Source organism: Cryptotermes secundus, unplaced genomic scaffold (genome assembly GCF_002891405.2).
Source record: "Cryptotermes secundus unplaced genomic scaffold, Csec_1.0 scaffold159, whole genome shotgun sequence".
In the NCBI taxonomy this organism is placed as follows: Eukaryota; Metazoa; Arthropoda; class Insecta; order Blattodea; family Kalotermitidae; genus Cryptotermes; species Cryptotermes secundus.
Genome location: NW_019725416.1, coordinates 6,355 through 22,522, shown reverse-complemented (window position 1 = coordinate 22,522; position 16,168 = coordinate 6,355). Strand labels below are relative to the sequence as shown.

The window sequence follows — 16,168 nt, the reverse complement described above, 5'->3', positions numbered from 1 at the left end:
CCAACCAATAAATATTAAACGGGAACAAACAAATGGTCTTTTCTTTCCTGTCTCACTCTCTCTCCTTATTAGTTGTCAGTTTGTTTCTATTTATCTTTCCTTCTCCGTCCTTTTCTCCGCCTTCATCACACAATCCACCTGTCCACCCCGCTCTCAACTGCATACATACAGAACAGTATGTGAGTTACAATCCCTAACCCAACAAACACACATCACTAAGAGTCCTTGCTTGACATCCAGTCATTCATCTTCGTCTGCTCGAGCCAGCCCGCCTGCTTGCCTGTCCGCCGTCCGATTCTGTATCATTTATTTCGGTCCCCGTTGCATCTGCTTTCTTTATTCTTTTCTGTCTTCCCTTCATCTTCTTTCCTCTCTTTAATTCTCACAGTAATTATATTCTTTTATATATTTTATGTAGGCCTGCATGTATATTATATATGTATTCGTTGCAATAGATTTATACATTGAAGAAAACAATAATGAAGTTATTCAAACTAGTCATCCAGTAGCCACAAGCAGGCGAAAGATAAGCACGAAATCAAAAGGATTTGTAGAAAAAGAAAATAGTAAAAATCATTAACGGAAACTGAGCCAAGGCTCGTAAATCTAATTGTCAAGAAAGACTGAGCACAGCTTGTTGCTGTTGCAAGCGGGGCAGGGAGGAACACCTCGCCGGCAGTCGACAGCCCAACTCCCGCCCGGTGGCTTCTTTCGCTTCCCCGCCTTACTCTTCTACCAAATTCAGCATAACCACTTATATCAGTTCCTGTATCTTCTTACAACCGCCCTCTGCCTTGACCCATACCGAAATCTCTTTTCCCTGTTTCATTTAAAAGTCGAATGCTTTAACAACAGACTGCATGTGGTCAAAAGATGAGTTTACCTGTGACAGAATATTTATTCTTGTGCTCAAGTGAATGGAATGAGAGAAGAGAGAGTTGGAGAAACCTGCCGAGGTGAAAAGAGTACTGAAATAGGATGGACACAATACCTCTACAGCAGAAACGGGAGACGGCTAACCGTTCAAGAAAAGGAAAGACAAGACGGGAGAAATAATCAGGACGACTTGGACCAATAAATAAAGCTCCTCTCCCTTACCCGCCTTCCCTCCGTTTCAAAATCTCTGACACCCTCAAAACCATCCCAAAAAAGATACAACACAGCATAAAAAAAAACAGCGGTAACAAAGAAGGTTATGTTGGGGGGAAGGGTGGAAACTCGGTTGCATAACTTTCGTTCTGTGGTCTGTTTCGGAATAAATCTGCAGGCTGCGTGAAGAGGAAGGGGGGATGCGAAAGAACCGTTTCAGCAGAACATGCATTTTCCCCTTTTCGGTGAGGAAAGCCAAACCATTTCTTTCAAGGTGAGATGCGTCAGTTTCCATGTAAATCTACAAAAATGGGCACTAAAATGTTGTACAACCCACATCCAAGTACATCCAGGAATTCGTATAAAACGAGCTCAGCTGAATTGTGGTACGATCAACGCCGGTGTCGACATCTATCTTCAGAAAGAAAGAGAGTTTGTCTCATGAGTTTCGCCACAAGTTCCACTAATAGGCTGACCCAGAACCGTGCTTAGGGAGAAGTAAAGATGTTCAGATCTCTCCAAAATACATCTGGCTATTGACAAAGAGCGAACTGACGGGAGATTGAAAGTGAAGGACAAGGATAATATGCAGGTAAACAAAAAACAAAACAAAACTCCGTTGCCTGTAGTCCTCAAGAGAACTATACCGACTGAGCGACCGCTGCTTGTCGGCGAAGTTAGTGCTAACTTTTGCGGATAGAGGGTGTCGCGTGGTCAGTGCAACGGATCTCCACGACCGTTAATCTCGGTTTTCTAGACCGTAGCCGCTATTTCCTTGAAATAGCTCCTCATTTATCCCCACGAGGTTTAGTGGACCCCGTTCCAGACGCACTACTTCTCAGAAAATCTGGTAGCCCCTAGAATCGACACCCGGGGCCTTTGGATCTGTAAACAGGAACTCTGACCACTAGAACAGAGAGGCGGCCAACAAACTAATTACTTGAATTAAAAGATAAAAATAATAATCTTATTTTCTTTCTTGATGGAATTCTATGGGCAAGAATTCGCAGCGCATAATTTTTCCTATCTACATGACAAACTCATTTTCACTGGTACAGCTCTTTTTCAAACAAGGCTACAGCAACCGAGTAATTTGCTGCAAGCAAGTTACGTCTTGTGCTGAGGAAACGCAATAGCCAAACGTTAGCTTAAGTTAAAGCTTAGATTTTAGGTTTTTTGTTTTCGATTTTTTTGGGATGTAGGCAGTCACGAATAGCCCGTGCAGCTGGGTCTAACGATCTGTCTCAACCAGATGTTGCCTGCCTGTGTAAGGCTACGTACATGCAAGAATGCGTTCACATATGAATGTTCTCGCTCTGAGTTCAGAATTGGAATATTCATTTTAAGGGAGCAATTTTCACTTTCGTAAGTTACTGTGCCTAACGGATGCAGTTTTATTCCTAGAAAATGTGGTAAACAGTTATGGCTGAGGCTAGTTGATGTAACGAGAGAGCCACAATAGGAATCTTCAGCTCCGTGAACCTCAAATATCATCATAATATTTCCGCCATTCTCCCATCTTCTGGAATTTCTGATGCCATTTACAATAGAGATGTGGAGTATGTTAAATATATGAAAGAGTAATTTCTATTTCACTGACTTTACACTACCCTTGGGCCCTGGCCTCTGATTTTTAGTTTCATGATCATTTTACAGACGGTAGGACTACTTGGACGAGTGATCAGCACGTCGCAAGGCCTGTACACAAACACAGAAAAACGCACACACACAAACTAAACATCCATGCCCTGAGTGGGATTCGAACCCACGATCCCGGCTTCCGAGCGAGCGAAGACAGTACATGCCTTAGACCGCTCGGCTACAGTGACCGGCATATGAAAGAGTAATATTAAACAAAAATTTGATTTATGACAAATTGAATTTCGGAGTAAATTCATTTTCTTATTCTTATTTCTCCTGTTTCAATCACCAAAAACTGATATCAATGAAGCTTATTTTTTAGGTTCACAATTGGTCAACTTCTGGAAAGTTTTTATTGTTCATTTCATAAGTACTGACAGTCCGATTAGTAAATTATATATTTTAGTCTAAAAACTATAACTTCTGCCTTTGTTTTATAAGAATTAAAAACATTTTGTCTTGTTTGGCGAAAAGAAAAAATTAAAAATGTTAACAAATCAATTCATTTTGGAGCTTAAGTAATTAAAGAACGGCGAACATTTAATCAAGAATAAATTATTGCTTTTATTCCCAATCAAGCCATGAAGGTTAGGAAGAGCTGGAAATGCAGTATGCATGAGGGCTGTCTCAAGAAATACGTCAATTTTAGAGTTACAGAGCAAATATCAGAATCGGTTTAATAAAAAATTTTCGCCATTTGAAATTTGATCTTAGCAAAATCATCTGGGACGACCACCAGCATCAAATCGAAATCGAAGTTCAAAGTTTATGGGACATTTTCATGTCTGTAATATCAAGGATAATGATAAAGATGGAGGCCGAAATTTCCTCCAAAATGTTGGATTTCGATTCTGAATTGGCTCGACTCCTTGTAGCATTCAAGTCCTACAAACACTGGGGCTTGTTTGCCAAATTTCATCACGTTAATTCGGGATAACCTGTAAGTCTTGAAATAGAAAAAAGTAATTCTAAACTATGTTCGCAACAAATTTTCTGCTTTGCAAAGCACATTTAACGGAGTGAGACCGTGGGTATGTACGGTGGCGCCACAGAGCGGCTTGGATTTCCCTCTGAATTTGAATCCCAATATCCATGAATATACAGGAAATAAAGCTATGTTGACATTGCTTCTAATTTCTGCATTTACCTATGTACTGGAGTCTTGAGAGAAAAAAGAAGGTAAAGTTTCCTTGTAACAGGCCTAGGAGCCCCATATGATTGTGAGACATCGACCCTCCGATTTTCTCTAGACAATCGGCTCACAGATGGCAGTGAGGTTGTCAGCCTTACGAGCCTGCCGCCCTTTACCCCCAAGAATATTCCTGATACTAAATTCTGTTAGAGGATGAGTCGACCCCAGGGCGATAGTGCGTGCAGCTGGAAGGATTAGGTAAACTGAAAAATCCACCTCATCGGGACTCGAACCCGCGACCTTCCGGCTTACAGCACAGTGCCTCAACCAACTACGCTACACATATCCCGATAAAATACTGATACTAGTTTCGCGGTTTGTGTAAAAAGGCTTTCAGCATCTCCGAGTATGAAACGACGAATAATAGGATAGGTGAATAACGAATTGAAAATCATGTAAAAGGAACTGATCATGGCATAAATAAACGAACTATCCGGGAATTGACCTGGAAGGACTGAGAAAGAACAAGAAAATATTCTTTCGGTGTATGCAGAGTACCAGTCGGGATTCGAACTGGATGTTTTCGCAGTATAATTCAGGGTCAAGTTGCTTCGTATAGTTCATAGGAGGGTAAGGCCGCGCCATAGCTCAAGAGGTTAATCGCTGGCTTCCCACAGCGACGGCCCGGGTTCAAATCCGGGTCTGGTCAAGTGGGATTTGTGGTGGTCAAAGTGATGCTAGGGTAGGTTTTCTCCGAATACTTCGGTTCCCCTACCAATCTTCATTCCATCAAATTCTCCATCATCGTAATCACCCGGGGCAGGTACAATAAGCCAATCAGTGGCCGCCATGCCGAGTGGACCCAGGTGGACTCCACCCCCACTAAGCGAATTTGAAAGAAGCTGTTGGGTAACTAACATTTTGGAGAAACATCTGTCTAGATAAGCTAATAGTTGCTCAATCAGTCATGAATTTCCCCACACTTTATGAGACCTGAAGGTTCGTTACCGTTATCACAAGAGTCAGTTGTGTGTATGGATGCTTTAATTAAAATAAATTAAAATGACTGGACTGGACTGGACTGGTTTTCAGGTAAGCTACTGCGCATAACATGAAGTTTCAGAGAATGCAAATGAAACGATTATACAAATAATTTTCTTTGAATTACACTTATTCTAGATGTACTGAGAACACAGTACGTGTAAAAGTTAGGCTGAAGTATAAGAGTTTCGCGCAGTTACAGAATATGGGAGCAAATGCAAAGTGGGGAATAGAAATAAGACTGGAGTGGGGGAGGTTATTCTACAAAATTATGGTAATTTTAAAGGCAGTTTTAAAACAATTTAGGGTAAAACCGTAGAGGCAGTGGGTAGATTCCTGGTCTTCAGTTTTTCATTCGTTACAAATGCAAATGAGATTCCTTGGTTAGGTTGGTAAGGTTTGGGAATTGCTGTTACACCAGGAAGACACCTTCGGCTTCTTCCCTTCCCCTTGCATGTTCCCCACTGGGGGACCACGTAACACTCACAAAAGGGGAGGAAGTTTTAACCGGTGAAACTTAAGTGAAATTAGGCGTAGTTCAAGACAACGTTATGCAGCCTACTTCAATTTTATAAGACTGAGGCTTTCAGAGGGAGGAGGCAGAGATGAGGTGCGGGAAATGAGACAACGGTACATACGAATGAGACACAGACAAGTGAGATGCGAAGGGTATTTCTGCCTTACATTAGGCAGGTTTTCTTTTTCTTTTTTTACTATTTTTCTCTGGATGCAAGAAGGAAATTAAAAGAGGAGCCAAAGATGTAAGACGCTGACAGTGGACGATAATAACCGAGTCATTCTTTGCTACATATTTTTCTTTTATTGCTAGTGGGGTGGGACTAAGTCCCTTGTACTGCGGCCACTTCTGGCCTATTGTACCAGCCCCAGATGATAGGTGAGGGTGATTGTGGAGCAATTGGTGAAATGAAGATTGGCAGGGGAAAACGAAGTACTCGGAGAAAACCTGCCCCAGCTCCACTTTGTCCACCACAAATCCCACTTGGCCAGACCCGGGATCGAACCCGGGCTGCCGCGGTGGGAAGCCAGCGACTAACCGCTTGAGCTATGGCGCGGCCCCTTGGTTACATATTAGTAAGCGTTCAAATTTTAAAAATTTTTAGTTATGATTGATGCCTGCTTATACTCATTACTTTCTTGGCTTAATCTTTAATCCTGAAGGTGGAAGCGGCATTTTCCTCCGAAACATCAGTTGACTTTCGACGGAATACACTGTAAAATATCCCAGAAGATAGAAATGTTCCTATCCACCGCTCTAAGAACCTCAAATTCTCTCCAGTATTAATTTGTGCTGTTTTTAATAGACACGCGCGTAAATAAATTTTAAGTTTCTCTAAAGTTTTTGCATTTGTCACAGAATAAGCCCTCATATAAAAGTCCATTATCATCCAATTAAAAAAAAAAGAATTGGAATGCGTCAACAAAGCTTAGTAAACTTCTTCGATGTAATATTTAACATAAATCAGTTCAGGAATTCCCTAGTTGTTACATCAGGACATAGAGACATAACAAAGCTAATAGACGCTCGTCTGCGGCTTTCCATTACGAAGGATCCACAAAATATTCCACTTAATTTCTGTTCTCGAAATAAGCGGTAAAACGGCGGGCTGCCGAGATAATTGAGTACGTAGTTCTTTTGTTTTGTTCCCTAATGTTTCGCTCTCTATAGTCAGGTGATCAGTAAAGACTCACAGCGTTACAGTAAGTTTCAATAGAAAATAATTTATCCAATTACATACAGTGCGTACAATCATCATCATCATCATCATCATCATCATCATCATCAGTAATCTGTCAGACGACAGGTCCACAGTCTCTTCCAAAACAATTCCTCCACTTGATGCCATCTAGAGATTTCTCCCTCAAATGACAGTATCCTCTTCTGTCCCCAAGGTCATCCAGCATCTTCTTACGTCTTCTTCCTCGTCTTCTGGTCACTTCTATCTGCCCCTCTATCTTTCCTTCAATAACTTCTTTTAGAAGGCAGTTTCTGCGTAAGATATGACCAATCCAATTAGTCTTCCGTTTTCTTATTTCGAGTAGGATATTCCTCTGCTCACTGACTCTAATTAACACTTCTTCATTTCTCACATAATCGGTCCAACTAATCTTCTCCATCCTTCTCCAACACCACATTTCGAAACTTTCCAGATGTTTCTGATCTACTGCCCTAAGTGTCCATGTTTCAACCCCATACAGTGCTATGCTCAAAATGTAGTATTTCACTAGTTTCTTCCTCAAATTTAAGTCCAATTTGCTGGTAAAAAGATTCTTCTTCTTGCTAAATGCAGCTTTCGCCATTGCGTACAATATACGCCGACTTTTCTCTCTTCGCTGTGCGTTCAATTCCTGTTACAATCCAACATTCATAAAATTTATTATCAGGAATTGTTCAGCATCAGCACGTGGTTGCTTAGTCTCAGTGTAGGTCGTTTGATCGAAAGATGACTGAAACAGCGTATAAATGTGGTTTCGTGTCTCGCCTCTTTTTTAATCATTGTATATTCCTCAATAAAAAAATTTCTTGTAATCGCTTAATGAAGAAAAACCGTTATTCTTAATATTTTCGACATGACGAGACACAAGTTTTCAATTCGATAACAGATAAAATACCCGTTTTAACTTTCTCATGAATATTTTCAATGTTTCAATTAATTAACAGCCCTTCATCTTTACAAAATATTAAACTTGTAATATTTTATTTCTAGGTCCTTTATGAATTTAGAGGAGTCCGATTCAAGGACCGAAATTAATGGCCGTGGGGAACCGTTGTGCTGACCACGTGACACCCTCTATCCACTAAATTTGGCACTAACTTCGCCGACAAGCGGCGGTTGCTCTGTCGGTATAGTTCGCTTGTGGATTATAGGCCACGGAGTTTGTTTTCTTGTTTCATATCTAAGGAACTCAGCGGAACAGATCTCTTCTTGAGAAACTAATAGGCCTAGCTGGTCAGCTATTTAAATTTCCCTTATTTTATGGAGCCTGAAATTTCATTGCGATGCTCACAAGAATCCCCTTCTGAACCATGTCCTGAGACAGATGCATAGGTGCGGAATCTAAGAGCAAATATTAGACAGGGGGCTACAACCCCTCTAAAATCTTAGTTAATTATGCACAAAAGTAATATGCTCATAATATATAACAAGCAACTAAGAAACTTTTTTCTTCTGGTATAAAATTTCTCTTACTAACCTATATCATTATTAGGAGTGAAATTGTATGAAATTAAAGAAAGTTATGTAGGCTTCAAGAACAAGGGAACGTAAGGACATGAAAGACGCTGTCAGTATCTAGCAAGAAGACAGCGTACCAGCTGATATTTAGGTAGACATCCAGCAATAACGATTGCAAATTCCGCCGAAGTTCGAACATTAGCCACCTTCTCATATTGGATTGCACCCTCACCCTCCTCAATCAGCCAATTCCACCCCCATTGCCCCTCTCCGCGCATTCGAACACTATTTATTTAAGACGCACGGCTGTGCACGGCTTAATTAACTATGTAGTAGGCCTGTAAGAACTTAGAATAACGAATAGAAAGACAAAGTTGTCTTTGTGCATAATTAAGCACCACACGTGACGTGTGACGTGCTAAGTTTGTTAATACACAGAATGGCAGGACGCATGACTTACTATTAGCAAACATCTGCCATCTCGTGGCGGGAAGTGGAAGAGTATCTTGCAGATCCAGCGGTTCAGCTGGTAAATGGATACTGCTAATAATATCAGGTTGCTGTACAGCTTCTGCAACGAATAGGAGTGGTGAAGCAAGCAGAGCGGCTGGAGACTTCTTCAAGCCAGATAACCTGATGATGTTATCAAGGATTTATTCAGTTCCTCTCGGCTAATGCAGGAAATTATGCCACTACGTTTGCACAGAAGTTCCTTCTTCATTCATGGACACTCTTGATACTCCTGAATAACAATGGCTGCATTATGTCTCAACCTTCAAGCGTGGTGGTACAGCGGTAACGTTCTAACCTTCTAATCTTTGTCCTGGTTCTTTTAGAATGCAACACTGGGGTTGTCGTGCTACTGAATGAAATATGGACCCTGGTTGTACGTTACAGATGATTAAATTAATTTTAAATTTAACAAGACTGATAATGAAGTTCCTGAAATTAAAGTAAGTTTACTCCTTCTAAATCATCTGTTCTGACGCCATGAAAAATATAGGCCTGCTTACATTTGAGTTGGCAGTTGATTACTACAGTTAGGATGGGTTTACTTATTAAATGGGGGGAAAAGAATCATCGCTGAAGCATCTATTTTAATGTGTAATGGACACAGTTCCAAAGTCCTTGTGATGTGCGGCAAATGAGAAACGTGAAGATAACCGTGGCGATGAATTGATCCGCATGGTTGGTGAATGAACAGTTCGAGGTTAATATTACCATAGTAATGTGCAGGGACTTCCCCTTTCAACAAATTTCTTTACATCAGTTCTGGAGCCTTAAAATCAGATCAGTTCTGTACGAATGTATATTGACCAAGAGAAAATATACCGTATATTATCTGATGTTCCCACACCTGTGGTTATGAGGAGTATTTTCTTCTGGTATACAAGGCTGCATAGTCCGTTGAAAGTCAACAGAAGTTTTGGAGGAACATTTTGCTTTCCACACACTTTCACGCTGGTATTTTGTTTGGTCTATTCGACTCTGAAGGTGGAGGGCATATGTTCCTCTGAAGTATTTGTTTACTTTCAACAGACTACACGGCGTTATATCCCAGAAGCCAGTACTCTTCAGAAAACATGACAGTTTTTCTTATATCTTTCCAGATAACAAACAATTAAATATTTAGCTGAGCGATATCAACGAAAACAAAATTTTCTTATGAACGAAAACCTCACCTCTATGTAATCCCGAGTTAAGATGTGTGGAGCTATACCTTCCCACGTATCTTGGCGAGAAGCTTGTTTAAGCACCTCTAGCTTACATGAAACCGGGAACGATTATTGGACAGTTCTTACATCGGCCAAGTGGATGCCTGCCATCCTGTGTATTTAGAAATGGGGTAGAGAGAAGTAAAGTGCTTTTATACCCTCCATATTGACGACATGGACGCAAAATTTAAGAGTACCTAGCCGAGATTATAAATCAAAATTAAAGGGAAGTTTAGACGCAAGCAGCCTTTGAAAGTCTAGGACATACGGAAAATCATAACAATAGGCAAAACTCCTAGTGCATGAATCAGTAACACAAATAATGTTGGTTTTGTGTATGCGTAGCAGACTTCGTAAATCTGACTGTGTATTTCACGGATCAAAATAATAAAATAGCACAACATTCTGTTGTTTTGCAAGTCGTTGCGTTTTGGATAACCATACGCCTCCATAAGCCTGCTTTTCGATATGCAGAATGGATGCATAAAGCAGCAGCAAAAATATATCCTACGAAAAGAATTGTGGCTTGGTGAACTATTGCAGCACAGGGTGAATGCAGGTGTCGTTTGCTATTTTCTAAAGAGAAGCTGCAAATTGCGCTTAAAGCGAGCCGACAACGAAGACGACAACAGCAACAAAAAAATTATCTTTGCAATAACGTCTCATGACCACCGCAACGATCATAACACAGAAGGAACTAAATTCACATTTCCGTCCAAAGATGGCAGCATCATCCAACTGACCGTCTGTACCATCTATTGATTTCATCCTGAATGAATTCAAAAGGTCGCGCAGGGTAACCAATAAACTGAAGCGGAACTTCTCTATTTAGGCCTGTGTATTATCATTCATAAATGCGAGAAGAAAATTATAGCCAATGATGCCAGGCAAGAATCCAGTGTGATAGACGTTCATCCGAAACGTCACAATGGACTACAAGGCGTCATATTCCAGAAGATAGGACTTTAGGTATTATTTAGTCACTGTGTGACTGAAGAAATGCTTGCAGTTTGGACGGATCATGAAGCTGTCCGCTCATTTCAACTATTTTAATCCCTTCTTCTCACCAACTGCAGTAAAGCGAATGGAGCCATACCTCCATTTTACCTCAAGTATTGTTGGCATAGGTGTTAAGGAAGTGCAGGATTCTCATCATGCCAAGATGCTTAATTCAGTATATTCATCCGAGCGTTGTATAACAATATTAAATGGGGCAAGAGGTTTTTCTCTACTCCACGCCGTCCAGGCTCTGTGGCTCACCCAGCCTACTATACAATGGGTACCGGGAGTACTTTACCTGGAGTTAAAGCGGCTGATGCGTGAAGCTGATTGCTCATCTCCATCTAATGCCGAGGTCAAGAATGGTGGAGCCATAATTCCATTCGCCCCTGTGTTCAGGGCATGGTGGATAATTAATTAAGCACCGAGACAAGTTTACCTTTTTTATGTTCGAAAGAAATTTAATAATTGGGAGAGAAATTCGTGGAGATGTTTGTAGCTCTGCAACACTGTTTTGAAAAAAAAAATTGATGCCCACCCCCCTCCGTGCAGTATGTAGCCTGTCGCTGTACCGACTGAGCTATCAATCCAGTTTAAAATGAACAAATACTGCATTATCTTTGATCAAAATTAATTCTGTTTTTGTTCTTGTAGTTTAATGGCACTCAGCATACGAGAGCTGTGTGATTTTTGAGTATTAATTATTTTATAAGTTTGAATAATTTTGGTGTTTCTACAAAATTTATAGGAGCTGCATAAGAAATTCCCGAGCGATCGATCCATCGATCATCACCCTAATCGATATGAAAATGTTTCATCAAAGATAGTAATAAAACAATAGAAGTAACGAGTGCTTGTTGCAGTAAATTTAAAATGGAACTCAGATCAGCACAAAAAATTATTGAACTGTTACAAGAAGAGATAAACACGACCAATAGTACCGTAATTAAAGACTCATGTTACTTCCACAGTTCGAACCCTAAAAAAACGGGAACTGGGTTGTTTTGTTCATGAATCTCGGCTGGAACATCTGGCTAATCTGACTTAGGTTTTTTCATGGTTTTTCACAGTACCACCAGGCAAATGTTGATTGGACTTACTATTCCTAATCAGGTGACAAGCACCAAGACTTTTGAATACATTATTTACTAATCATCAGCCATTTGATACTATATAGTTTCCGCTACGAAGTGTGTTGTGAAATCATGAAAGGAAATGTGGTGCAGGAGTAGTTTTGAATGTTATTAATAATCGGACACAGTTTTCAGCTCCAGAAGAGATACTGTCCAACATCAAGATTGAGCTCGATGACAGCGAACTGGAGCTACAGATATCCCTCAAGAAAGCATGGAGACTGAAGCTGCAGGAGGCTGTTACCGAATCAAAGAACAGTGTAGAAAAGGTACATCACGTCGGCAGTCAGTCCTTCTCACAAATGTTTGGCTGTAGTAGGGGTCATTTCTCTTGTTCAGTCAAGGCCATCTTCCCCTTACCTGCCTCTCTGCTTTTTCTCCCTGAGACAAGGGAGGAGCAGCCCTGTGGATAGGTGGTGGGAGGTGATGAAATTGTCCCTAGCTACAGAATCCTGTGCCATGTTTAGTTCCTACACAGTGTCTCCATATGTTCCAGTTATAAAATGTTGCACAGAACTTTGTAGTAAAGTTCGTTATGATGTCTCCTCCTTGGTTACTGTACAAAACCATTGTACCCTAGAGAAACTATATTGTAATTTAACCTGAGGGCTGTTAAATAGTTTCTCTCACAGTTTGTTGTGGTGGGCCTCAAACCAGTAACTCATATCTTCACATTTAAGTAATATCATTTTTTCTTACTGTGCTACAAACTGAAAGGTCATGGGTTCGATTCCCAGTTAGGTAATTGGAATTTTAGATTGACCGAATCCTTCCAATCACACTATGACTCTGGGGTCAACTCAGCCTCTAACAGAAATGAGTACCAGGAATATTCTTGGGGGGGTAAAGGGCAGCCGGCGTGTAAGGCTGACGACTTCATCATCATCTGTGAGGTTATTGTCTAGAAAGTATGGGAGTCTTGATGTCTCGCACCCCTGTGGGCCTCCACAGCCTGTTACAGGGAGAGCTCTACTTTTTTTGTACTATCATCCTTTCTTGTATTTTGGTTATTGAGACTGTTATGGCCTCCTGTCATATAGGCACCAGGGGCTGTTTCCCTGGGTGTGGGAGTGGCATGGAGCTGGCCACTCACCTCCATCTAGAGCATAACTAATTAAGCATAGGGACAACTTTACATTTATGGATACTACAAAACAGAATGATGTATAGCTACATAATTTAACTGTTTGTGATTTGTGATGTTTGTAGGTGGCAGAGTCAGTACTGGAGAGAAACGCAGAACGAAACACAGAAGGTGGTTCCATTGTGCTGAATGCTACAGCAGAATTCTGCCATACATTGGGTGACATCCCCACTTATGGTCTGGCTGGCAACAGGGATGAGAATGCTCAGGAACTGCTTGTGAGTGCAATTTAACCATCTGCAGATAAACGTACACTTGGCAAGGCACTTTGATTTAGCATGTGTCAAGACTGGATACAGTCCATTGCCCATCTACAGTTATTTACTGCAGCTGCAACAGAATTAGAATATACAATCTCTTTATTATATCCGTCACAACACAACTAATATCAATATCAGACCATTATCGGCCCTGCTACATGTTTCGGCTGTTGATAGCCGTCATCAGGCAAACACATGGTTTACACACATATACACACCACTGAACTGCGGCACTAAAATGAGATTGGANAAGTATTATCCGTACTGTTGTAAACAACAATTAACTACAGTTGAATTCCATGATAATGGCTATATAAATTAATGAACTGGAAACATCCAACAGAAATCCTAGAAATGAAAGCACTCATTATACAATAAGAATGTGATAGTTGAAATGGTAGAACCTTTTTCTTCTTCTTGACGAATGGTGTCTTCTGGAATAAAATGCTGTATAAAGTGGTAAAGTCCATAAGAATTTTGAAGGAATGTCAGTTGACTTACAGAGTGTTACTTCTCAGAAAATTGTGTTTTTCTTAATCTTCTTCGTAAGAATCTCAAATCCAGGCTTTTTTCCTATCCTATTTTTTTTTCTTCCTGTGCCATGTGCATGACACAAAGGTAGAAAAGATGCTACTAGGAATTACATGTGAAATTGAAGTAGTGATGAATAAATAGCTCAGAACATGACTAAATGAAAAACCAAGTTCTTGTAATTTTATTCATTGCAGAGTGAATTATGTTTTCTTAGGCTCATAATGTTAATCATCACAGTATTCTCACTGCAAACTCAGAATTAGTTTGGGAGGTGTACATTGCTTGGCAGAATGAGAGTATGTTTCTGTTAGAACTGTAACTTTAAAACATATTGTAATATTAAAAAGATATATTTTGGCAAAGACGTTTCAAGATGATCAGTATAGTCAGAAGAATTCTGTCTTCTAGGGTATCGTCCAAATTTCCAGGGTAACATGTTACCTGAATCTTCAGGGTCAAAGAATAAATGAAACAAGAAGCCAGCATGAAGCAGGTAGGAAGCTTGGCTTTGTTACCTGCCAGTGCTGGTTTCTTGCTTGTTTTATTCTTCAGGGGAGGTGACATGTGCCTTCAAAATGTCTGTTGACTTTCGACAGACTACACGGCATTATATCTCAAATGACAGAACTCTTCAAAACCACTGCTGACAAAAAATCCTACACAGTGTAGTGAGTACTTTAGATTGCAGTAATTTTTTATACAGTGGTTGGTGGGTCAGCAGTTCTATCTCAAGGTAATGAATTGGTAATTTTTGGGCTGCACATTTGCATCTTGCTAATCTCGTACAAAATTTACCTTACAGGACTTTGAGAGGGAAATGATTGAAAGGAAGAAATGTCAGGAAGAAGAAAGCAAACGTCGAGCTTGGAATGAAATTGAGATTGGTGAGTCATTAGCAGATTCTTTATGTAGAGCATAGGCCTATTCAAATTCAGAGACCCTGACACTCTTGTATTGGTTTTAATTGTACATTTATATTCTAAGGATTTCAGAAATGTTGTACCATATTTAATCGTATACTGCAGTTTTGTTAGGGGTTTTAATACAAACACATTAATCATTACTGATTAATATTAGTACTGTAGAGAGTCTTCGTATGTAATGAATGTCATTCATAGAGAATGCCGTCTTCTTGGATGTGGCGCTATGTAGATATTGTGTAAACGTATGTTTTGGAGGAGTTTATCGCATCCATCTTCGGGGTATAAAAATCTGCAAGCAAGGAACCAGCATGAGCAGGTGGCTGCAAACTGAGTCACCTAAGTTGTCCTGTAGCTGTCAAGTCTTCTCCGCAGCAGGTCTTAGGGAAGAGAGTTGTCATGGGCACAAGGATTGGCCACTTGCTTTGATTATGGAGTAGAGTAGGAAATTTTGAAGGGTAAAGAATATCGGAGCTTTGAATACTTTGTCATCTCTATAACTGGAGTGGAAGTCTCGTCTCATCTGTCGGGATTGACCCACTTGAGTATTAGGGAGGTGTACACAATTGTCAAGACAGGATGAAGTAAGCAAGCAAGACTAATCAAGGAATTAATAGACAGCATTGCTTTATTTTTTCAGAGATGATGAAAAGTTTGGGCATCACAAGCGCTACAGTGGTCCAACTTTAGACTCTGAAGAGGATGAGGAAGAGGAGGAGGAGGAGGAGGAGGAGTGTTTAGTGGAAAAAAGTTCCCACAGTAATTGCCATATTAAGAAGAAAAATTCCAAGGAGGAAGCAGCTTTTCAGTGGAAACAGGCACGATTATGGGACCATCGTGTTTATCATCCATGTGTGCCATCCTCACCATAATGTGTGAACCAGCTGATGGATTTATGTGAAACTCTGTATTGTCATCATGACACTCCCCATGTTCTTTCAGTTGTCTACCAGCAGCCATATTAACATGGCAACTGAGCTCGGAGCAACACTAGAGCCACTTAAAGTAGGTCCTTAAGAAAAAGGTCCTGGGGTAAGCTGTTATACCCATTCAGAATGTTCTGAGTTCAATCCTCACTCGCATCTGTGTACAGATTTTTCTGCTCATAGATGATGCCTTCACATCTACCAGAGTTAAAGCTTTGGGAATACAAAGGATACTCCCCCCCATGTTAAATTGTAGTGGTGAGATTTTTGTCTTCCACCTCAGATGCTTTAAGTAGAACATTTTGTTATATATGTGTTGTTTTGACTTCCTTTTGTCCCATTCTGTATGTAACAGTTTCTAAGTAGCCAACATATTGTGACATTTGAGTGTGTAAATACTTTGTACTTGATACAGTTTGTTGTGTAGGCATAGAATGTGG

General features: G+C 40.3%; 1 protein-coding gene across 1 annotated transcript; it reads left to right on the top strand.

The window, feature by feature from the left end:
- Positions 1-11,649: 11,649 nt before the first annotated feature.
- LOC111863314 (U4/U6.U5 tri-snRNP-associated protein 1-like) lies at positions 11,650-15,530 on the top strand. The gene is made up of 5 exons (XM_023849519.2): positions 11,650-11,924; positions 12,073-12,213; positions 13,154-13,306; positions 14,685-14,766; positions 15,443-15,530. Exons 1-5 carry the CDS (start codon positions 11,868-11,870, stop codon positions 15,490-15,492), a joined length of 483 nt encoding a protein of 160 aa, XP_023705287.1. The 5' UTR covers positions 11,650-11,867; the 3' UTR covers positions 15,493-15,530.
- Positions 15,531-16,168: the final 638 nt, after the last annotated feature.